Here is a 25183-nt window from a genome sequence, read left to right as displayed (position 1 = left end):
GAAAAAAAAAATGTCTTCATGATACTCAGCTGAATCAACTATGACCAGTTTCCTAAAATGGAGTGTCTAGTTGGTGTGAGGCACTGAGGACTGCTGTTGAGCTCATTGAAGGCAGGCATTTATGGATGTATCTGTGGTAAAAAAGGAACTTGGTTATAAGTTGAAAATGGTCTTGATAGGCCATTCACTCTTTATTTATTCATTCAAACCAATGAACAAATTCGCTATATTATTCCCTAGGAAGAAGTCAAAGCCTAACTTTATGGGACATAAATATGTTTTAGGGGCCAGACGCAGTGGCTCACGCCTGGAATCCCAGCACTTTGGGAGGCTGAGGTGGGCAGATCACAAGTTCAGGAGTTCGAGACCAGCCTGGCCAATATGGTGAAACCCCGTCTCTACTAAAAATAAAAAAATTTAGCTGGGTGTGGTGGCACGCGCCTGTAGTCCCAACTACTCAGGAGGCTGAGGCAGGAGAATCACTTGAATCCGGGAGGCAGAGGTTGCAGTGAGCCGAGATCTCTAGTCTGGGCGACAGAGCAAGGCTCCGTCTCACAAAAAAAAAAGATGATTTAAATTATTTTTATTAGTTGTATAACAATATCAGCTGTCATTTATCAAGTACTTTCCTTGTGCTAATACTAGGCTAAAGTTTTATATTATTTCTGATCCTGAGAGTGACCCTGGGAGGAAGATGGTCAGCCTTGTTTTGAGGGAATAAGGCTGAGTATCAGGAGGTTAAGTAACTTACCCAAGGTTAGGCAGTGGCTGAGTAGCTGAGTTGGTGTTCAAATATAGGTCAGTCCAACACTCTATGTGTAAGATGACACTTCTCTTCAGAATCTTCCTTTTTGTCATTTTATCTTGCTGTTTTGGGATCTATGCAGTATTACCTTTTCTAGGTGAAGATAGAAATTTGAGTTTCCTTTCAAGTTAACCCTTGTAAGCCACATGAAACTTTACTTACAGAACTTTATTTACAGAAAACTTTATTTATTGCCCTCTTCTCTAGAGGTTACTATTAGTTTTCACTATTACTTCTTATACAGGGTCTTTGGGTGGCTGTCTGTAGGATTGTTTGCCAGCACTTCCCAAATTTCTTTGTAGCAGTAATTTAAAAAATAATTTCAGACTACAGTGCTATTGCAGTACCCTGAAAAATGTGTCCCTGTTTGATGCTCTTGGTGGTAAGGCATAGCTGTGATTGACAGCCTAGTACATTTACTGACTGAGGCTCTGATGTTGGACATCTCCGCCCTCAGTGCAACTCACTTTACCTCATAACAGTGCTTTCATATTGTTTTCTTACTGAGAAGTTACCTGTGTGTTTTAATGTTTTAGAGAATCACAGATTGGAATCTGCCTATCAGAACCATCTAATTCTGAAAGTTTTAGTGGTAAGTACAGCGTTTATGTACAAATCCATTTTATGAAACTGATATATACTACATAATATATAGGAATACAAATATGAAGAGTTGCTTCTAATCTAAGATATCAATATATTTTGTGCCAATAGGCAAGGATTGATTAATAAATATGTGTACCTCTGTGTTCAGTAGCCTTATTACAAATGTGCATGTGATGTAAGACTTCAAAATATAGGAGTTAGTATTATAGCCAATTTCCAGTTATTTAAAAACTAGGCCAGGTGTGGTGGTTCATACCTGTAATCCCAGCACTTTGGGAGGCCTATGCTGGTGGATCAAGAGTTCGAGACCAGCCTGGCCAACATGGTGAAACCCTGTCTCTACTAAAAATAGAAAAATTAGCTGGCTATGATGACGCAGGCCTGTAATCCCAGCTGCTCAGGAAGCTGAGGCAGGAGAATCGCTTGAACTCAGGAGGTGGAGGTTGCAGTGAGCCAAGATGGTACCATTGCACTCCAGCTTGGGTGACAGAGCGAGACTCTGTCTCAAAAAAAAAAAAAAAGAAAGAAAGGAAACTAACGGGCCAGACACGGTAGCACATGCCTGTAATCCCAGCACTTTGGGAAGCTTGAGGCAGGTGGATCACTTGAGGCCGGGAGTTTGAGACCAGCCTGGCTAGCACAGTGAAAACCTGTCTTTACCATAAAATACAAAAAAAATTCACCGGGTATGGTGGCACCTGTAATCCCAGCTACTGGGGTGACTGAGGCAGGAGAATCGCTTGAACCCAGGAGGCGGAGGTTGCAGTGAGCCGAGATTGCACCACTGCACTCCAGCCTGGGTGACAGAGCGAGACCCTGTCTCAAAAAATAAAAACAACACTAACAACAAAGCTAACCCACTTTTTAGATATGTTTCTATTCTTTTCCTTTTGGTGATTTCTTTGAATGTTTTGCTATTCAGCAATCCTTCCTGTCACCACAACCTGTTTAGTGATGGAACATTACATTTAAAAAAATTTTTTTTGTTAAATTTCCAAAGTTCAAAAGGTTCCCAGCATGTTTTGACAGGTGGGAGGAAAGAGACAGAGAGAAAGCAGTATGTAATCTGCTTGCTGTTTGTTAAAAGCTGACATGTCGTGCCTCTTTCTACCATTATTATAAATAATAAAGAAGTACCAGCTTGAAAACACCTCATTTATCAGGGGTTTACCTCAGTCATCTGTAACATAAGTGAGAATCAAGAAAGTTACCTGAAGAATCATCTGAACTTTCAACTGGAATTGATTTAACACAGTCCGTGTACTTCACTCCCAAGAGAAGGATGCAGGCCCTCTTTTAGAATCTCTGCTCTAGCTGTAGAAATCATCCTAAGAAGTTTATCTATCTGGTTTTTCGGTCCTTAAAAAATCAGAAATCACCATCATGAGGGTGTTTAGATTTCTGGAAGTAGGCAAACCTACAGAGAAAGAACAGGTAAGGAAATGAAAAGCTGTCATAAGAGATAAGAATTCAACAATTGGGCAATAGGAAAGGGAAAAGTAGCCCTACATATCCAAAAGGCTTCGAAGGCCTCCTTCACACTGTGAAATGGCTGATACTTAAAATGTTGGTGCTAAATCAGCTAGGAAGTTCTGTTCTGTGCTCTCTGTGTAAGAAAGTAGAGGAATATGGGATACATTAAAAAGTTCATTCGAAAAGGTTATAACAGGAGGAGCTTTTTCCCTCAGAGGTAAAAACATTCTGTTTGTCTTAAAGAATTCAGTTATTTGTGAGACTTTATTATTCTCTGATGATGCCAGATACAGTTAGGTAACTGCCTTGTAAAAAAAAAAAAAAGCCGTTGGTTAAAGTCTTCTTCCTCCACGGTGCTTCTTAGGCCTCTCTCTTCCTTTTTAATCTTAAGGGGATGGTGTTTCTTAGCCTTCCCAGGCTTTTGCTTTTCAACTTCTGCTCTAACTTAGCACCCCTGTCCTGTGGTCGTATTGATCTTACTGCTCACTTTCTAGAACGACTCCTCATCTCCGCAGTAATTAAGCACTCACACCTGTACACATAGCAGCCTTTGTCTAAGTGATGCTACTGGGTTGGAAGTAGTCAGCATGGGGGCTGGGAGGCAGAAAGGAAACCCATTGGTGCAGGGAGTAAGCTATAGGTTCTTGAGCAGGGAACTCCTGGAAGAGATGGCACTTTTTGTGGCAGGATCCCCTTGATTGGTAATCCCCTTCACCCAGCCTGCTTCTGTGTATCTGGCAGGGCAGGGGAGTTCATGCTTATGGTGACAAAGATGCTTCCCAGGCCAGACTGGTTGTTATAGCCTCCCAGTTACCTGCTGTCTCTCTGCGATAGAGAGAATCTCAGGTACATAGGCATGAAGAGGCCTCTTATATCAGGCCCTTGTGGCAGGGGCCCCCTTGCCAGTGCCACCCATCTGCCCCACTTACTTTTGATGAGGTTTCCAGGCATGGGCTTGCTGTGATAGGGTCCTTCTCGCCAGTGCTGCCTGGCCATCCTGGGATCTCTGTGTGGAGCAGGGGAGTCCCAGGCCCAGCAAGCAAGAAGAGCACTTCCCCAGGAAACTTATTGTTGGTGGGGGGGTCCTGATTGATTTCCCCTTGCCAATTTAGCAGGGCTCCCCTGGCACTGACAGGATTCCTATTCAAATGTGGGAGGAATGAGCCTACTTGGGCTACCTGGATGGTAGGTTGGGGTAGGGAAATGTCAGGCCTTGGTCTCCTCCTTCTGTTGGGTGGGGGAACTTAAGGTGTGCACGTGCTGTGCTGTTCCTTCAGCTCTGGGGTCCTAAACCATCTCGTCTTCCTTTAAGCACCTTTCAGAGTTCTCCTTTGGTTGCCTTGTTTGTTATTTCCAGAGTTTGTTTATTTAATAAGGAGACATGGGGAGAAACAAGTCTTTGCCATTTCATTTAGACTGGAAGTCTCCCATTACATTTTTCTTTTTTTTTTTTTTTTAATGTAGGAAAATACTTCTTTTTTTTTATACTTTAAGTTTTAGGGTACATGTGCACATTGTGCAGGTTAGTTACATGTGTATACATGTGCCATGCTGGTGCGCTGCACCCACTAACTCGTCATCTAGCATTAGGTATATCTCCCAGTGCTATCCCTCCCCCCTCCCCCCACCCCACCACAGTCCCCAGAGTGTGATATTCCCCTTCCTGTGTCCATGTGATCTCATTGTTCAATTCCCACCTATGAGTGAGAATATGCAGTGTTTGGTTTTTTGTTCTTGCGATAGTTTACTGAGAATGATGATTTCCAATTTCATCCATGTCCCTACAAAGGACATGAACTCATCATTTTTTATGGCTGCATAGTATTCCATGGTGTATATGTGCCACATTTTCTTAATCCAGTCTATCATTGTTGGACATTTGGGTTGGTTCCAAGTCTTTGCTATTGTGAATAATGCCGCAATAAACATACGTGTGCATGTGTCTTTATAGCAGCATGATTTATAGTCCTTTGGGTATATACCCAGTAATGGGATGGCTGGGTCAAATGGTATTTCCAGTTCTAGATCCCTGAGGAATCGCCACACTGACTTCCACAATGGTTGGACTAGTTTACAGTCCCACCAACAGTGTAAAAGTGTTCCTATTTCTCCACATCCTCTCCAGCACCTGTTGTTTCCTGACTTTTTAATGATTGCCATTCTAACTGGTGTGAGATGGTATCTCATTTTGGTTTTGATTTGCATTTCTCTGATGGCCAGTGATGATGAGCATTTTTTCATGTGTTTTTTGGCTGCATAAATGTCTTCTTTTGAGAAGTATCTGTTCATGTCCTTCGCCCACTTTTTGATGGGGTTGTTTGTTTTTTTCTTGTAAATTTGTTTGAGTTCATTGTAGATTCTGGATATTAGCCCTTTGTCAGATAAGTAGGTTGCGAAAATTTTCTCCCATTTTGTAGGTTGCCTGTTCACTCTGATGGTAGTTTCTTTTGCTGTGCAGAAGCTCTTTAGTTTAATTAGATCCCATTTGTCAATTTTGGCTTTTGTTGCCATTGCTTTTGGTGTTTTAGACATGAAGTCCTTGCCCATGCCTATGTCCTGAATGGTAATGCCTAGGTTTTCTTCTAGGGTTTTTATGGTTTTAGGTCTAACGTTTAAGTCTTTAATCCATCTTGAATTGATTTTTGTATAAGGTGTAATGAAGGGATCCAGTTTCAGCTTTCTACATATGGCTAGCCAGTTTTCCCAGCACCATTTATTAAATAGGGAATCCTTTCCCCATTGCTTGTTTTTGTCAGGTTTGTCAAAGATCAGATAGTTGTAGATATGCGGCGTTATTTCTGAGGGCTCTGTTCTGTTCCATTGATCTATATCTCTGTTTTGGTACCAGTACCATGCTGTTTTGGTGACTCTAGCCTTGTAGTATAGTTTGAAGTCAGGTAGTGTGATGCCTCCAGCTTTGTTTTTTTGGCTTAGGATTGCCTTGGCGATGCAGGCTCTTTTTTTGGTTCCATATGAACTTTAAAGTAGTTTTTTCCAATTCTGTGAAGAAAGTCATTGGTACCTTGATGGGGATGGCATTGAATCTGTAAATTACCTTGGGCAGTATGGCCATTTTCACGATATTGATTCTTCCTACCCATGAGCATGGAATGTTCTTCCATTTGTTTGTATCCTCTTTTATTTCCTTGAGCAGTAGTTTGTAGTTCTCCTTGAAGAGGTCCTTCACATCCCTTGTAAGTTGGATTCCTAGGTATTTTATTCTCTTTGAAGCAATTGTGAATGGGAGTTCACTCATGATTTGGCTCTCTGTTTGTCTGTTATTGGTGTATAAGAATGCTTGTGATTTTTGTACATTGATTTTGTATCCTGAGACTTTGCTGAAGTTGCTTATCAGCTTAAGGAGATTTTGGGCTGAGACAATGGGGTTTTCTAGATATACAATCATGTCGTCTGCAAACAGGGACAATTTGACTTCTTCTTTTCCTAATTGAATACCCTTTATTTCCTTCTCCTGCCTAATTGCCCTGGCCAGAACTTCCAACACTATGTTGAATAGGAGTGGTGAGAGAGGGCATCCCTGTCTTGTGCCAGTTTTCAAAGGGAATGCTTCCAGTTTTTGCCCATTCAGTATGATATTGGCTGTGGTTTTGTCATAGATAGCTCTTATTATTTTGAAATACATCCCATCAATACCTAATTTATTGAGAGTTTTTAGCATGAAGGGTTGCTGAATTTTGTCAAAGGCTTTTTCTGCATCTATTGAGATAATCATGTGGTTTTTGTCTTTGGCTCTGTTTATATGCTGGATTACATTTATTGATTTGCGTATATTGAACCAGCCTTGCATCCCAGGGATGAAGCCCACTTGATCATGGTGGATAAGCTTTTTGATGTGCTGCTGGATTCGTTTTGCCAGTATTTTATTGAGGATTTTTGCATCAATGTTCATCAAGGATATTGGTCTAAAATTATCTTTTTTCGTTGTGTCTCTGCCCGGCTTTGGTATCAGAATGATGCTAGCCTCATAAAATGAGTTAGGGAGGATTCCCTCTTTTTCTATTGATTGGAATAGTTTCAGAAGGAATGGTACCAGTTCCTGCTTGTACCTCTGGTAGAATTCGGCTGTGAATCCATCTGGTCCTGGACTCTTTTTGGTTGGTGAGCTATTGATTATTGCCACAATTTCAGAGCCTGTTATTGGTCTATTCAGAGATTCAACTTCTTCCTGGTTTAGTCTTGGGAGAGTGTATGTGTCGAGGAATTTATCCATTTCTTCTAGATTTTCTAGTTTATTTGCTTAGAGGTGTTTGTAGTATTCTCTGATGGTAGTTTGTATTTCTGTGGGATCGGTGGTGATATCCCCTTTATCATTTTTTATTGCATCTGTTTGATTCTTCTCTCTTTTTTTCTTTATTAGTCTTGCTAACGGTCTATCAATTTTGTTGATCCTTTCAAAAAACCAGCTCCTGGATTCATTAATTTTTTGAAGGGTTTTTGTGTCTCTATTTCCTTCAGTTCTGCTCTGATTTTAGTTATTTCTTGCCTTCTGCTAGCTTTTGAATGTGTTTGCTCTTGCTTTTCTAGTTCTTTTAATTGTGATGTTAGGGTGTCCATTTTGGATCTTTCCTGCTTTCTCTTGTGGGCATTTAGTGGTATAAATTTCCCTCTACACACTGCTTTGAATGCGTCCCAGAGATTCTGGTATGTTGTGTCTTTGTTCTCGTTGGTTTCAAAGAACATCGTTATTTCTGCCTTCATTTCGTTATGTACCCAGTAGTCATTCAGGAGCAGGTTGTTCAGTTTCCATGTAGTTGAGCGGTTTTGAGTGAAATTCTTAATCCTGAGTTCTAGTTTGATTGCACTGTGGTCTGAGAGATAGTTTGTTATAATTTCTGTTCTTTTACATTTGCTGAGGAGTGCTTTACTTCCAACTATGTGGTCAATTTTGGAATAGGTGTGGTGTGGTGCTGATAAAAATGTATATTCTGTTGATTTGGGGTGGAGAGTTCTGTAGATGTCTATTAGGTTCGCTTGGTGCAGAGCTGAGTTCAATTCCTGGGTATCCTTGTTGACTTTCTGTCTCGTTGATCTGTCTAATGTTGACAGTGGGGTGTTAAAGTCTCCCATTATTAATGTGTGGGAGTCTAAGTCTCTTTGTAGGTCACTCAGGACTTGCTTTATGAATCTTGGTGCTCCTGTATTGGGTGCATATATATTTAGGATAGTTAGCTCTTCTTGTTGAATTGATCCCTTTACCATTATGTAATGGCCTTCTTTGTCTCTTCTGATCTTTGTTGGTTTAAAGTCTGTTTTATCAGAGACTAGGATTGCAACCCCTGCCTTTTTTTGTTTTCCATTGGCTTGGTAGATCTTCCTCCATCCTTTTATTTTGAGCCTATGGGTGTCTCTGCACATGAGATGGGTTTCCTGAATACAGCACACTGATGGGTCTTGACTCTTTATCCAATTTGCCAGTCTGTGTCTTTTAATTGGAGCATTTAGTCCATTTACATTTAAAGTTAATATTGTTATGTGTGAATTTGATCCTGTCATTATGATGTTAGCTGGTTAGTTTGCTCGTTAGTTGATGCAGTTTCTTCCTAGTCTCAATGGTCTTTACATTTTGGCATGATTTTGCAGCGGCTGGTACCGGTTGTTCCTTTCCATGTTTAGCGCTTCCTTCAGGAGCTCTTGTAAGGCAGGCCTGGTGGTGACAAAATCTCTCAGCATTTGCTTGTCTATAAAGTATTTTATTTCTCCTTCGCTTATGAAGCTTAGTTTGGCTGGATATGAAATTCTGGGCTGAAAATTCTTTTCTTTAAGAATGTTGAATATTGGCTGCCACTCTCTTCTGGCTTGTAGAGTTTCTGCTGAGAGATCTGCTGTTAGTGTCTGATGGGCTTCCCTTTGAGGGTAACCCGACCTTTCTCTCTGGCTGCCCGTAACATTTTTTCCTTCATATCAGCTTTGGTGAATCTGACAATTGTGTGTCTTGGAGTTGCTCTTCTCGAGGAGTATCTTTGTGGCGTTCTTTGTATTTCCTGAATCTGAACGTTGGCCTGCCTTGCTAGATTGGGGAAGTTCTCCTGGATAATATCCTGCAGTGTTTTCCAACTTGGTTCCATTCTCCCCATCACTTTTAGGTACACCAATCAGACGTAGATTTGGTCTTTTCACATAGTCCCATATTTCTTGGAGGCTTTGCTCATTTCTTTTTATTCTTTTTTCTCTAAACTTCCCTTCTTGCTTCATTTCATTCATTTCATCTTCCATTGCTGATACCCTTTCTTCCAGTTGATCGCATCAGCTCCTGAGGCTTCTGCATTCTTCACGTAGTTCTCGAGCCTTGGTTTTCAGCTCCATCAGCTCCTTTAAGCACTTCTCTGTATTGGTTATTCTAGTTATACATTCTTCTGAATTTTTTTCAAAGTTTTCAACTTCTTTGCCTTTGGTTTGAATGTCCTCCTGTAGCTCAGAGTAATTTGATCGTCTGAAGCCTTCTTCTCTCAGCTCGTCAAAGTCATTCTCCATCCAGCTTTGTTCCATTGCTGGTGAGGAACTGCATTCCTTTGGAGGAGGAGAAGTGCTCTGCTTTTTAGAGTTTCCGGTTTTTCTGTTCAGGTTTTTCCCCATCTTTGTGGTTTTATCTACTTTTGGTCTTTGATGATGGTGATGTACAGATGGGTTTTTGGTGTGGATGTCCTTTCTGTTTGTTAGTTTTCCTTCTAACAGACAGGACCGTCAGCTGCAGGTCTGTTGGAATACCCTGCCGTGTGAGGTGTCAGTGTGCCCCTGCTGGGGGGTGCCTCCCAGTTAGGCTGCTCAGGGGTCAGGGGTCAGGGGTCAGGGGTCAGGGACCCACTTGAGGAGGCAGTCTGCCGGTTCTCAGATCTCCAGCTGCGTGCTGGGAGAACCACTGCTCTCTTCAAAGCTGTCAGACAGGGACATTTAAGTCTGCAGAGGTTACTGCTGTCTTTCTGTTTGTCTGTGCCCTGCCCCCAGAGGTGGAGCCTACAGAGGCAGGCAGGCCTCCTTCAGCTGTGGTGGGCTCCACCCAGTTCGAGCTTCCAGGCTGCTTTGTTTACCTAATCAAGCCTGGGCAATGGCGGGCGCCCCTCCCCCAGCCTCGCTGCCGCCTTGCAGTTTGATCTCAGACTGCTGTGCTAGCAATCAGCGAGACTCCGTGGGCGTAGGACCCTCTGAGCCAGGTGTAGGATATAATCTCGTGGTGCGCCATTTTTTAAGCCCGTCGGAAAAGCGCAGTATTCGGGTGGGAGTGACCGGATTTTCCAGGTGCCGTCCCTCACCCCTTTCTTTGACTCAGAAAGGGAACTCCCTGACCCCTTGCGCTTCCCAGGTGAGGCAATGCCTTGCCCTGCTTCGGCTCGCGCACGGTGCACGCACCCACTGATCTGCGCCCACTGTCTGGCACTCCCTAGTGAGATGAACCCGGTACCTCAGATGGAAATGCAGAAATCACCCGTCTTCTGCGTTGCTCAGGCTGGGAGCTGTAGACTGGAGCTGTTCCTATTCGGCCATCTTGGCTCCTCCCCGCTCCCATTACATTTTTAAATGCTACATTACAGTTGTAATAAAGTACTCTAAAGCAGTGTTTAACACTTATCTTTTTTTTTTTTTTTTTGGCAGTTCAACTTTCTCAATTGCTTTGCCTCACTCTTCTACATTGCCTTTGTCCTGAAAGATATGAAGCTTTTGCGCCAGGTAAGTATAAATAACAGAAAAATACCAAATTTTTAGGTCATAGAGGTGGTTTTCTATCTTTAGATGCTGTAATTGCCTTCAAATTATTTTTACAAATAAAATCTTTTAAATTTTGTATATTTTTAAGCCAAATTCTAAATAAAAAATTATTAGGAGTTGCATTGTGTATTATGCTCAACTGAAATGAGTTGAACCTAACCAACCTGAAAAATTAAGTATAGGGCAGTAAAATCAATTATATAGTTCACCTCAAAGCTTGTAAGCAACTCTAACAGCAAAAATGTAGTATTCATTAACTGAACTGTTTTGTGTGCCTTGGATGGGGATGATTGGTGTAACCTTAGGTCTTGCAAATTTAATTTTTAAATTAATAAGTTGTTAAACTTTAGAGACCAGTGGATCCTATGCAGTGCTGTATCTTTTCTAAAGTGTCTGACATTTATTTTGGTGTGTTGTCATTTCTGGATCACATAATACCAATGAATAATAAATTAAGAACAAATTATTGATTTCTAAATTCTCCTTTTTATATTTGAACCAGTTATAAGTAAATGGCTGTTTTTTCCCAGTTTTAATATTCTGAGATTGTTGGTGACCAGTCTCAAAGGCTAGACTCCACTTGTTAAAAATTATTTTTCAAAATAGAGAAAGTTTAAAGTAGTACATTTGGAATTGATGAGTTGGATGTACATGTAACAGTGGTCCCATGTAATAGTGTATTAGTTGGATGTGACTTCTCATTTCTTCTGCTTTAGAGAGTCTCCTTTACTTAGCAGAAGATAGGGGAATGGAGGAGGACCGCTTAAAAAAACAGTTGTAATACCAGCAAAGGTGGGGTGTGATGGAAACATTCATATCTATCTGAGAAAAGTGGAGATTGATACATGTCTGGAAACCAGCTCTCTTGATAGCTTTGCCAAGAAACTTAACTCATCCCTAGTAAATCTTCAGAGAGGACCAAAGATTCATGTACATAGATATCCAAGCACCAGCATTATAATAGCCAAAATTGGGAGTAATACTTAATTCAACAGCAGTGTACAGGCCAAGTAAAAAAGAATTTTTAATGATACGGGAAAAATGCTCAAACATATTAAGTAAGAAAAGCAGTAAACAAAGTGTATCCATATAGGATAATTATAGTTTTATTTTTATATATGATTGGAAAGAAATATCCCAAGAGGTAGCAGTGGTTTTGTCATGGTTGTGTAATTATGGGTGGCTCTTTTTTTCTATTTTTTTTTTAATAATACATACATAGTTGTACATTTTTATGGGGTACATATGCTGTTTTGTTACATTCATAAAATGTGTAATGAAGGCCGGGCGTAATGGCTCATACCTGTAATCCCAGCACTTTAGGAGGCTGAGGCAGGCAGATTGCTTGAGCCCAGGAGTTCAAGACCAACCTGGGCAACATGGCAAAATCCTGTCTCTACCAAATATACAAAAAGTTAGCTGGGTGTGGTAGCACATGCCTGTAGTCTCAGCTACCTGGGAGACTGAGGTGGGAGGATCGTCTGAGCCTGGGAGCTCCAGGCTGCAGTGAACTGTGATCACGCCACTGCACTGCAAAGTGAGACCGTGTCTCAAAAAAAAAATGTGTAATGATCAATCAAGGTATTTAGAGTATCTATCATCTCGAGTATTTATCATTTCTATATGTTGGGAGCATACAATACATTATTGTTAACCATAATCACCCTACTCTGCTCTCATATGTTAGAGCTTATTTCTTCTCTCTAATTGTATGTTTGTACCTCTCGATCAGCTTCTCTTTATCCTCCTCTCCCCAACACACACCCACCCAGCCTCTGGTAACCGTCGTCCCACTCTATCTCTATGAGATCAACTTTTTTAGCTCCCAAGTGTGAGTGGGAGCCTGTGATATTTGTCTTTCTGTGCCCAGCTTATTTCACTTAACATAATGACCTCCAGTTCCATCCGTGTTGCTGCAATTGACAGAATTTCAGTCTTTTTTATGGCCAACTAGTATTCCATTGTGTATATATACCACATTTTCCTTATCTATTCATCTGTTGATAGACACTGGGGTTGATTCTGTTTCTTTATTGTTACAAATAGTGCTGCAGTAAACATGGGGGTGCAGGTGTCCGTTAGATATGCTCATTTCTTTTCCTTTGGATAAATACCCAATAGTCAGAATGCTGGATTCTATGGTTGTTCTATTTTCAGTTTTTTTTTTAGATGTCTCAAAAAAAAAAAAAAAAACTCTCGCCATACTCTTTTATATAATGTCTGTATTAATTTCCATTTCTACCAACAACAGTGTATAAGAGTTCCCTTTGTTGCACATTCTTGTCAGCATCTGGATTTTTTGGGTCTTTTTAATAATAGCAATTCTATTTGGAGTAGGATGATATCTCATTGTGGCTTTGATTTGCATTTCCCTGATGATGAGTGGTGTTGAGTATTTTTTCTTATACCTGTGGCTATGTAAATGTCTTCTTTAGAGAAATGTCTGTTCATGTCTTTTGCCTACTTTAATGGGATTATTTGTATTTTTGCTATTGTTTGAGTTCCTTGTATATTCTGGTATTCTAGGTATTAGTTCCTTGTCAGATGAATAGTCTGCAGATCTTTTCTCCCATTCAACAGATTGTCTCTTCACTGTGTTGTTTCCTTTGCTGTGCAGAAACTTTTTTCTTTAATATAGTCACAGTTGTCTATTTTTGGTTTTGTTGCCTGTGCTTTTTAGGTCCTAGCCATAAAATGGTGGGACCTTTGCTTAGACCAATGTCCTGTAGTATTTCCCCTATGTTTTCTTCTAGTAGTTTTATAGTTTCGGGTCTTATGTTTAGATCTTTAATCCATTTTGAGTTGACTTTTGTTTGTGGTGATAGAGAGGGGTCTAGTTTCATTCTTCTGCATATAGATACCTGGTTTTCCCAGCACCATTTATTGAAGAGGGTGTTTTTTCTCCAATATACATTCTTCTTCTTTTTTTTTTTTTAGATGGAGTCTCACTCTGTTGCCCAGGCTGGAGTGCAGTGGCACAACCTTGGCCCACTGCAGCCTCTACCTCCTAGGTTCAAGCATTTCTTGTACCTCAGCCTCCCAAGTAGCTGGGATTACAGATGTGTGCCACCACGCCTGGCTAATTTTTGTATTTTTAGTAGAGATGGGGTTTCACCATGTTGGCCAGGCTGGTCTCAAACTTCTTCTTTTTTTTTTTTTTGTTTGAGACGGAGCCTCGTTCTGCCGCCCAGGCTGGAGTGCAGTGACTCCACTGCACAAGTTACTGCAAGCTCCGCCTCCTGGGTTCACGCCATTCTCCTGCCTCAGCTTCCTGAGTAGCTGGGACTACAGGCACGTGCCACCACGCCCGGCTAATTTTTTGTATTTTTAGTAGAGACGAGATTTCACCGTGTTAGCCAGGATGGTCTCGATCTCCTGACCTCGTGATCTGCCCGCCTCGGCCTCCCAAAGTGCTGGGATTACAGGTGTGAGCCACTGTGCCCGGCCTCAAACTTTCCATCTCAGGTGATCTGCCCGCCTTGGCCTCTCAAAGTACTGGGATTACAGGCATGAGCCACTGCACCCTGCCTCAATATACATTCTTAGTGCCTTTATAGAAAATCAGTTGACTGTAAATATGTGGATTAATTTTTTTTCTGTTTTTTTTTGTAGTGAGGGTATGTATTAGTGGTATAATTTAAATTCTTTAAAAAAGAATTTAGCCAAACTTTTTTTCCAGAGTTGGCAACATCATTTAGATTTATATGTTGCAGTCAGGATGAAATGTCGAAGAACACAATTGCAAGTTAATTCATTTTTGTAATGATTCTTTTTTTAAAGTTGTAGAATTGACAAATAATTGTACATATTCATGAAGTACTTGGTGATGTTTTAATACATAAAATGTATCACAATCAGATCAGGGTAGTTAACATATCCATCTTCTCAAACATTTATTATTTCCTTGTGTTGGGACTGTTTAATTGACCAGTTTGTTTCTTATTATAACATTATTTGTATTATAATCTTATTTATCTTTTAATCTTGGTCTTTCATGTGAAAAACCATAAATTAGAAACACCATTCTAACACTTAGCTTTTCTAATACTAGTTTTTATAACACAATAGTGTGCTATTTATTGAAGATTCCATTTTATTTGTTGCATAATTGTATTTATGCTATAAATACTATAGTTTAATTTATATATAATTTATACAAATGCTATAGTTTTATTAAGCTGTATTCCCAAAATGTGATTTGTGTGCTTCTCTTTAGAGCTTGGCCACTCTCCTAATTACCTCCCAGATCCTCAACCAAATTATGGAATCTTTTCTTCCTTATTGGCTCCAAAGGAAGCATGGTGTGCGGGTGAAGAGGAAGGTGCAGGCTTTAAAGGCAGACATTGATGCTACATTATATGAACAAGTCATCCTGGAAAAAGAAATGGGAACTTATTTGGTAAGTTGGAATATTGCTGAATTAAACATTTACTGAGAGTAAATAATAGCCATGCACTGAGTTCAACAAATGTTATACATTCATGATCTCAGATGTGACTATTCTAGAAGTGCTTTCCAGTCAGTTTCCTCATCATGAACCACTTTAAAGTGAAAAGGATAGAACTTTGCATTGAAGCACTGCTGTCTGAAATCTAAAGTTACGCCTAATGACACCAAAGGGCGAATTTGGAGAATTACGTGACTGCTTTGCTTTGCGGAGAGCAGGGTAGAATAGTTGCCCCAGAGATGACAGAACGGGAGAGATGGTCCCTGAAGAGGCAGCAGCATTGCTCGCTCTTTACACTTCGAACTCGTGGAAAATGATGGCTGCACAAACAAAAGATAGAGACTCATTGATGAACAATGGAATGCCAATCTGAAGATTGAATTTGAGTTTACATTAGTGCTATTGTATAAATATAAAACAGTTCTTTTAAGACAGAGACTTTCTGAATTATTTTTAGGAACTACAAGCAGATCATTAGAGATTTACACTTTTAATATTTGAAAGATCTAGCTCATAAAATCTATGTGTTCAGCCAACTTTTATTGAGCTCTGACTACATTCACTGTTTCTATATTTCACTTTTTTTTTAGGCCATTGTTTCTTAACATCCTGCACCTTCCTTGTTGCTACAGTATTCTTTCTGGTGAAATAGATCCTTCAGTGGGTCATTTACTGAGAGCCCATTATTGTGAAACTTTCATAGTCTTGTTTTTCGTCTTGAATGAGTTTATCTCCTGATTTTTGAGTGTCTTGACTGACTTTCATAATTTTTCTCATGTGCTTAGGAATTTGTATGTTCATGTTGAGTAGGACTTTGTCTTTTTCTCTCTGCTCACTTCTGCCTTATTTTTTGCAGTTGCCCCCACTGAGCCTCCAAGCCCCTCATCCAGAACCAGGTGTTTGTAGCCCAGAGCTCCCATCTTGTGGTGGTGATGAGGATTTTATTGATCTGGTCACAGAGCCAGTAGGTGGCATGCTGTTGACATAGCTGTAGTTACCAGGCAGCAGTTGTAGCTTTTTTAAAGCCTCCTTTGAAGGGCAGGGAGCATTGTCCCAACCCCTGGTTTTGCTCAGCAAGCCTGGTTCCAGTTACACTCCAGGGGAGAGGGTGCTCTTGGTTCTCCTCCCCATAGGATACAGATCCTAGCCCCTTCTGTCATTGCTGTGTTTGAGGGAGATGATTCAAAGTATAAACACATAGTAAACTTTGAACAGTAACATTGTTTATATTTATATATGAAGCATAGAGAAAAGACACACACCTACTCTGTCTCACAGAGGAAGAATTAAAGAGAAGGAGCATGTGGGCACAAGTGTGGAGCTGTCCTTTCTGGATTGGTTGAGTGCTAGCTTACTATGGGATAAAAGTTAAATTATGTCATTTTACTATGGGATAAAAGTTCCCATTATGTCAGGATCCTTTCCTTGCCTATGCTTGGGGGTGGTATTCTCGGCCACATTTCTTTTCCTTTTTTCACTGTCTTATAGAAACTGCACCAGCAGTCCATCCCCTGTACTCTCATTCCATCCCCCCTCATCTTTGGAGGCCTTCTGTCACCAGCCATCACCTGGTACTCTTGTATCTACTTCTTCTCCTCCTAACTGCTCCACCAAGTCAGCAACTTGCCTATTTTGAACTAAGCAAATTCTTCACATCTTCTGCTGTTTTTGTCCTGTCTTTCCTTCCCCTCACAGTTTTCTGCAATAATTCTCCATATTGTTGTCTTTAGTTTCCTACTGCTCTTTCTATAATCAATTAGAATCTGCTTTCAGCTGTTCTTTTTCTCTGAAATTGTTTGGGCAAACAACATTATGTCCTGAAGTACCCAAAACACGATTCATAATCTTCTCAAGACGGGTTTCTCCTGCTTTACCCATGGCTCAGTGAATGGTTTTTAGTACAGTCCTCATCTGAGCAATTCTAATTTATCTAAGAACTGTATGCCAGTGATGTGACACTGCCAAAATCTCAGATCTTACCTCTTTTGACATTTCAAGGTATCTGACAAAACCTTTATGAAGGACGGTGAGGGAGGCATGGCTATTCCCATGTCAAAAATAAGCAAATGAAGCTCTATGCCATTAATTATTTGGTGACTAAATCAGAAAGAAGGTTCAAGACCTTGCCTTCCCAATTCAGAATCTCTCTGTTATATACCACAGGCTCTCTGATGTGAAGTAAAGGAAATAATATATTGATTTCTCTCTCAGGCTCTGGGTCTGTGACTGAACTCTAGGGTTTACAGTGCCACTCCTTTTTGGACCTGCAGGGTTCTGCGTGATCTGGCCATTTCCCACTCCTGATCTCTTACAGGTTTCTTTTTCACTGTCTCCACTGGAGTGATGTTGGATATTTGCCATTTCAGTTCTCTCCATGTATTTGGAGGCGGGGATACTTTTGGATCACATTTATTCTAGATGATTGTTTCCTATGCATGAATCCTTTCTTCTGGGTTCATTTTTCTCCTAATTGAAATCAATGAATTTAGAACTGTATTTTCTGTAAGCTCATCCTGACTGTTATATGTGAGTCTAAAATAATGTTGCCAAGCTTTGGGAAAAAGCAATTTGGCCGAAACTTTAAAAACATTACTATAAAAGTAATACTTTCTCACTCACTGTAGAAAACTTAGAAAATGCAGGATAGAGTCAATATATAAAAAGAAATTCTCTGTAATATTCCCACCCATGGTAATCCCCTGGGTCTCCTGACTGCTGTTCCACCAGCCCAGGACTAAGGCTGTGTTGCTTCCTAGACCTTCACTGTCCTCTGCTGTCCTTTTCCTGTGAACTGCCCACTCGTATCCAACTGCATAGCTGGGTGAGGCTGAATTTTCATGACGACTATTCCAAGTAGAACATCATATTGCTGCACAGTAAATAAACTGCCTTCTACTAAATGATACATTACAGAGGTTTGCCAGAAATGTAAAAAGTGCCAGTCTACATTAACAGTTTTTGAAATGTAATTATTTTTCAAAAGACATTTATGTTAATATGTTATTATTTAAATGTATTAATGGAAGATCTTTAAAATTTCTCAGCTTTTTTTTTTTTTTTCTGGTGAGACAGGGTCTCACTTTGTCACACAGGTTGGAGGGCAGTGGTGGCAATAGTGGCTCACTGCAACCTCAACCTCCCAGGCTCAAGCGATCCTTTTACCTCAGCCTCCTGAGTAGCTGGGACTACAGGCATGTACCATCATGCCTGGCTTATTTTTGTATTTTTTGTAGAGATGGGCTCTCACTGTGTTGCCCAGGCTGGTCTTGAACTCCTGGATTTAAGCAGTTCTCCCACCTTGGCCTCCCAAAGTGTTGGGATGAGCCACCATGCCTGGCCTAATTTCTCAGTTTTAATTAATAATATGGTAAGCATCAAAACATCAACTAGATAAACTCACATAAACAAAACGTCTTTTTTTTTTTTTTTTTTTTGAGACAGAGTCTCGCTCTGTTGCCCAGGCTGGAGTGCAGTGATGTGATCTTGGCTCACTGCAAGCTCCGCCTCCCAGGTTTATACCATTCTCCTGCCTCAGCCTCCCGAATAGCTGGGACTACAGGTGCCTGCCACCATGCCCGGCTAATTTCTTGTATTTTTAGTAGAGACAGGTTTTCACCATGTTAGCCAGGATGGTCTCAATCTCCTGACCTCGTGATCCACCCGCCTCGGCCTCCCAAAGTGCTGGGATTGCAGGCATGAGCCACTGCGCCTGGCCAAACAAAATGTCTTTAATGTCCTCAATAATTTTTAAGAGTTTAGGGCTCCTTAAGACCAAAAAAGCTTGAAAACTACAGCTCTAGAACAACCTCCTTGCCGTTTTTCAAGGAATTGGCTTTTGTAAATCTATTGTTTGATCTTATTTCTCATAAGATTTGAGTGAAATTATTTTGGAAGTATACCACCATTGTACCCCATCAGGATGTGTTGACGTCTGGTTGCTCATTTTGTGGGGTCACCTTGTTTGATCATTCGGTTGGCTTGGTAAAAGGCAGATTGCACAGTGTTTTTTTTTTCCTTCATTTTATAATGAATAAATTATCTGTGGGTCAATACTTTTGAAACTTTCCTTTTCCTTTTTATAAATAGTATCTCTTTAAAAATACAATTTCTAATTGTTTGTTGCTGGCATATGGGAATGCTGTTAATTTTTATATCTTTTACCCACAATTTTGCTGAACTCTCCTGTTATTTCCAAAACATTTTCTATAGATTTTGTTGGATTTTCTACATAGACAGTAATTTGAGCTATAAATAATGACCATTTTCTTTCTTCCTTCAGTTTTTACCCTTTTTATAATCTACTAGGCTTACTGGTATGTTCAATACAATTTGAATAGAAGTAATTATCACAGGAATCTTTATCTTATTTCTGATTTTTTTATCTTCTCACCATTGTGTGTTATGTTTGTTCCGTGCTTTTAGTAAATAACATTTGATCAGTTTAAAACTTCTCAGCTGAGTGTTGATAGCATGGTCCAACAAAAAGAGAGAATAGGGTAGATTGTGTCTTGGTTAATATATTCTTAGTGTGTGTATGTGTTTTCTTTGTTAAATTTTCATTTTTTTTCCTTCTTGCTGTTGGATTATGTCCTTGGTTTGCTAAATTTCTTGGCTCAAAAGCACTCAGAAGTGTAAAAGGTGCTGATACAATGTTAACGTGTAGCTATCATCGCTCAGAATCACCCCGAGAGATGGAAACACAGAGTGTGGGGAAACACAGAGTGTGGAGCACGCTGCTGTGTTTGGAAAGGGCTCCCCTGGTGCTATACACTAATAACTCCAAGAAGGCCTTTGCATGATTTTCAGAGGCTTCCCAATAGCACACCTGAGAAAAACTGCCTGCACATCTCTGCATAGGCTTGATGTTTACAGCCTGAAACAGTGCAATTTTGAATGCTGAGCATAGGGTATCAGGATTTCTTAAGACTGAATGTGGTAAAAATGGCTTGATTGCTAAGATTTTTACTCTTTTCCCAACTCTTGATTTCTTCATCCTTCAGAGAAAGAGATTGATGCAATGTCACTGGGTATGTTTAAGAACCATAACTACATGCTGCAACACAACATGAGAACATACCATCTAGAGCCAAATGCAACCAACCAAGTTATTTAGAAACTGCTCGCCCTTGAATCCCAAGCCGAGCATTTAACCTGCCAGTTCTGAGGTTTATGTGTTTAGTGTTACTTTCTGGTGAACCTCGAAAATAGCCAGTGAGACTCAGAATCGGTGGGTTCATACTTGATTCAGATATCCAGAACATCTGGAAGAAGCACCTTTTGCCATTCCCAATACCCTATTGTTGTGTTTGAGATTTTCTATTTAGTAAAATATAAAATAAGAAAAACTGACTGGAAGTGGACTCTGACTTACACTAATACTGAGCCTAATATGCATATCTTAGTGAAAGACTGATTCAGAGATGCAATAATAATAATGTTTATTAATTTAAAAATATTAATGCTTATGATTGCTTTAAAATATTGTGATGAATACTTTTCTTAAACTGAAATTATTATTGCATGTGTGTGGGATGATCATGAAGCCTGAGGGTGTCAGAAGTTGGAGAAACACTGGTGTATGGTGGGGAAACTCTTTGAGGTTTTTTTGAATAGTTAGAGGCCACAGCTTTGATTAGTATTGCAAAAGGATATTCCTATTGTATGATATTAAAATAATGCATGCTTGTTTATATTTTCAGGGCACCTTTGATGATTACTTGGAGTTATTCCTGCAGTTTGGTTATGTGAGCCTTTTCTCCTGTGTTTACCCATTAGCAGCTGCCTTTGCTGTGTTAAATAACTTCACTGAAGTCAATTCAGATGCCTTAAAAATGTGCAGGGTCTTCAAACGTCCATTCTCAGAACCTTCAGCCAATATTGGTGTGTGGCAGGTAATTGTTTGAGAAAAAAATTATTCCTTTAAAAAATAAAAATACGAGGTGTTATGACAGGGAAAAAAATAAAAAAGTAAGCCCTACAGAGAGATTTAGGAAAACTGAATTTGTTTGTTTTGCTACAAACTAGCTGTATGGCCTTGGATAACCATTAACTTTGTCTAGCTTCACTTTTCTTGTTTTTAAAATTGGGGGTTAGGGGAGATAAATATAATTTCTAAGACCCCTTTTAGATGTGAAACTCTGACAATCTTCTGGGAAAGTAGCCAGCTAAGACTTCATCTCAGCCAGTATTAATGAGACCCTCTCTGCTACAGTGTCAGTGGAAGCCACATGGGGAGCCTAGACTTCTGCTCCTATCTGGCAGTAATGAGACTCCTTTTTTAGTTTTTGCTAGTCTAGTTTTCTAGTCCTGGGGTGGTCTCAGAGGAAGCCTAGTGGAATATAAGGAGTTTCACCACAACCCTGCACAGTGGAGGCCACATGGGAACATATATGAGGCACCTGTCCTTCTCTCCCTGAAGGAAGAATCAGTAGAGGTCTAGTGGGAAGCCAGAGCACCCATCCTTGCCCAGCAATAATGAGGAATCCCCCCTGGATGCCAGTGGTTTCTACATGGCGAACCTGGACTTATACCTCTACCTGGTAGTAATAAGGCATTATCCCCTCTTCCCTTGCTGGAATGGTGTCAGAGAAATCAACTAAAACAGAAGGTTTAAATAAGATATAGAATCTTATCTCTCCTAACATGTCCAGGTTTCTATTTAAAAAATCACTGATCAGACCGGGTATGGTGGCTCACACCTGTAATCCCAGCACTTTGGGAGGTTGAGGCAGGCGGATTACCTGAGGTCAGGAGTTGCGAGACCAGCCTGGCCAACATGGTGAAACCCTATCTCTACTAAAAATACAAAAATTAGCCAGGCATGCTGCTGGGCACCTGTAATCCCAGCTACTCAGGAGGCTGAGGCAGAAGAATCACTTGAAGCCGAGAGGCAGAGGTTGCAGTGAGCTGAGACCATATCATTACACTCCAGCCTGGGTGACAGAGTGACACTCCATCTCAAAAAAAGAAAAAAAAAAAAAGAAAAATGACTCATCATAGAAAGAACCAGGAAGAAATCAAGCTTAATGAGAAAAGACAGTCAGCAGATGCCACTACCAAGATGACACAGGTTAGAAATATTGGACAGAGATTTTAAAACAGCCTTATATAAAAGTTTCAATGAGTAATTATGACCATATCTGAAACAAATGAAAAAACAGAATTAGGATATCTCAGCAAAGAGATGGAAGATATAAAAGAGAATCACATTGATATTTTAGAAATGACAAATACCATAATTGAAATAAAAAGCTCACTGAATGAGTGCAACAGCAGAATGGAAGGGATAGAGGAAAGAATCAGAAACTGGAAAATAGAATAAAAGAAATTATCAGCTGGGTGCTGTGGCTCACTCCTGTAATCCCAGCACTTTGGGAGGCCAAGGCAGGCAGATCACGAGGTCAGGAGTTCGAGACCAGCCTGGCCAACATGGTGAAACCCCATCTCTACTAAAAATACAAAAAATTAGCTGGGCGTGGTGGTGGGCACTTATAATCCCAGCTACTTGGGAGGCTGAGGCAGGAGAATCACTTGAACCTGGGAGGCAGAAGTTGAAGTGAGCTGGATTGCGCCACTGCACTCCAGCCTGAGCAACAGTGTGAGACTCCATCTCAAAAAAAAAAAAAAAAAAGAGAGAAATTATCCAGTCTGAACAACAGAGAGAAAATATTCTGTAAGCACAAACATAACCTCAGGGACCTGTGTGGGTATAAAAAAGAGCTAACATTCATGTTACTGGAGTTACAGAAGGAGAGAAGAAAGAGGGAGGGGCCCAAAAAGTACTTGAATAAATAACGGTTAAGAACTTTTTAAATGTGGCAACAGACCCAAAACTGCAGATTCAAGAAGCATTGTGAACCCCAAACAAGATAAACCAAAGAAATCCTTGCCAACACACATCGTAAACACTTGAAAGCTAAAGACAGCATTTCAAGAGCATCAAAAGAGAAATAACATCTTACCTATAGGGGAAAAACAATTAGAATGACAGGCAGTTTCTTATTGGAAGCTATGGAGGCCAGAAGAAAGTGGCAAAATATTTTTCAGGTCCTTAAAGTATTGTCAATATAGAATCCTGGCTGGGTGCAGCGGCTCATGCCTGTAATCCCAGCACTTTGGGAGGCTGAGGCAGGTGGATCACCTGAGGTCAGAAGTTTGAGACTAGCCTGACCAACATGGTGAAACCCCATCTCTACCAAAAATACAAAAATTAGCTGGGTGTGGTTGCGGGTGCCTGTAATCCCAGCTACTTGAGAGGCTGAGGCAGGAGAATTGCTTGAACCTGGGAGGCAGGGGTTGCAGTGTGCTGAGATTGCGCCATTCCACTCCAGCCTGGGTGACAAGAGCAAAGCTCCATCTCAAAAAGAAAATAGTGTGTGTATATATATAAAATATACACATATACATACATACATATATATATATATCTCCAGAGATAATATTTTTCAGAAATGAAGGAAAAAGCAAGACACTTTCAGATGCGGGTGAACTAAGAGAATTTGTTGCCAGTAGACCTATCCTAAGAGAATAGCTATAGGAAGTTTTCTTAACTAAGGAATTATGAAAGAAGAAATCTGGGAACCTGTAGAAGAAAAAACATGGTAACCAAAAATATTAGTAAACAAAATAGACTTTTCTTCTCTTATTGAGTTTTCTATGTTATGGTTGATGGTTGAAGCAAAACTTATAATACTGTCCAATGGATTCTAAATATATGTAGAAAAAAAATTTTTTTATTTTTTTATTTTTTGTAGGCATGGGCTCCCACTATGTTGACCAGGATGGTCTTAAACTTCTGGCCTCAAATGATCCTACCACCTTGGCCTTCCAAAGTGCTAGGATTACAGGCATGAGCCACTACACCCAACCTATGTAGACGAGATACACTGTCTGATTCTTTCCCCTATATCAAGACAAGTATATTATAAATAACAGATGGTAGAGGGAGGTAAGGTTTCTGTGCTTCACTCAAACTGATAAATGAGGACACAAGTAGAATGTGATAAGTTACGGATATATAATACCTAGAGCAACCACTAAAAACATTACACAAGATATACTCAGGAACATTATAGATAAACCAAAATGGAATTCTAAAAAATGTTCAAGTAAACCACAGTAAGACAGGAAAAAGAAAGCAGAGAAACGAAAAACAGGGAACAAACAGAAAACAAGGAAATGACCAGCCGTACATCCTAACATATCAATAACTACATTACCTGTAAATGGTCAAACAACAATTAAAGACAGAGATTGGGTGAGTGGATTAAAACACATGACTGAAGTATATGCTGTCTCTAAGAATCTCAAGTCAAATATGATTTAGGTAGGTTTAAAGTAAAAGAATAGAAAAAGATATATATGGAAATATTAATCAAAAGAAAGAAGGAATGACTATATTAGTATCAGATAAAGTAGACATCTGAGCAAAAATTGCCAGAGAGGACCATTTTATGATGATAAAAGTGTCAAATTACCAGGAAGACATAGCAATCTTAAATGTATATGTACCAAAGAACAGAGTTTCAAAATATGTGGGAAAAAAAGCTTGAACTGAAAGGAGAAATATTAATAGATAACCAGGAGAAATGAATGGATATGTTCATACAAAGACTGCACAGGAATGTTCATAGCAACTTTATTCACAGTAACCCCAAACTGGAAACAACCCAACTTGCCACCAGTAGGTAAACGGATAACAAAAATTTTGACATATTTATGAAATGGAACACTGCTCAGTAAAAAAGGAATGAAATAGTGATACATAAAACACGGATCAATCACTGAATCATTATGCTGAGTGAAAGAAGCAGACACAAAAGAATGTATATTGTATGGTTTTGGTTATATCTGATTTTGGAATATGCAAACAAATCTATATGACAAAAAGCAGATCATATTTTCTTTGGACCCAGGTGTAAAGAGAGGGCTGGATTGCAAGGTCATGAGGAATCTTTTGGGGGAAATGGAAATGTCCTGTGTCTTGTTTGTGGTGGTGGTGGTTTCACAGGTAAATACACCTATCAAAATGTAATGAAGTATATACCTTAAATGCATGCAGTTTATTGTATGTAAATTATAACTCAATATAGGTGATTTTAAAAAAAAACCTGAAAGTTTAGTTACAAACA

General features: G+C 39.9%; 1 protein-coding gene across 2 annotated transcripts in view; it reads left to right on the top strand.

The window, feature by feature from the left end:
- ANO10 (anoctamin 10) overlaps window positions 1–25183 on the top strand; it is a 254858-nt gene that overhangs the window by 46071 nt on the left and 183604 nt on the right. For both annotated transcript variants that reach the window (XM_019023785.3, XM_019023786.3), the window contains exons 7-10: window positions 1342–1397; window positions 10493–10567; window positions 14823–15005; window positions 20753–20944. In XM_019023785.3, the coding sequence (XP_018879330.1) occupies window positions 1342–1397; window positions 10493–10567; window positions 14823–15005; window positions 20753–20944 (506 nt within the window). The remainder of the gene's footprint in view (window positions 1–1341; window positions 1398–10492; window positions 10568–14822; window positions 15006–20752; window positions 20945–25183) is intronic.

This window comes from Gorilla gorilla, chromosome 2 (genome assembly GCF_029281585.2).
Source record: "Gorilla gorilla gorilla isolate KB3781 chromosome 2, NHGRI_mGorGor1-v2.1_pri, whole genome shotgun sequence".
Taxonomy (NCBI): domain Eukaryota; kingdom Metazoa; phylum Chordata; class Mammalia; order Primates; family Hominidae; genus Gorilla; species Gorilla gorilla.
Note: the sequence above shows the minus strand (reverse complement) of the source record. Positions and strands in the feature narration are given on the sequence as shown.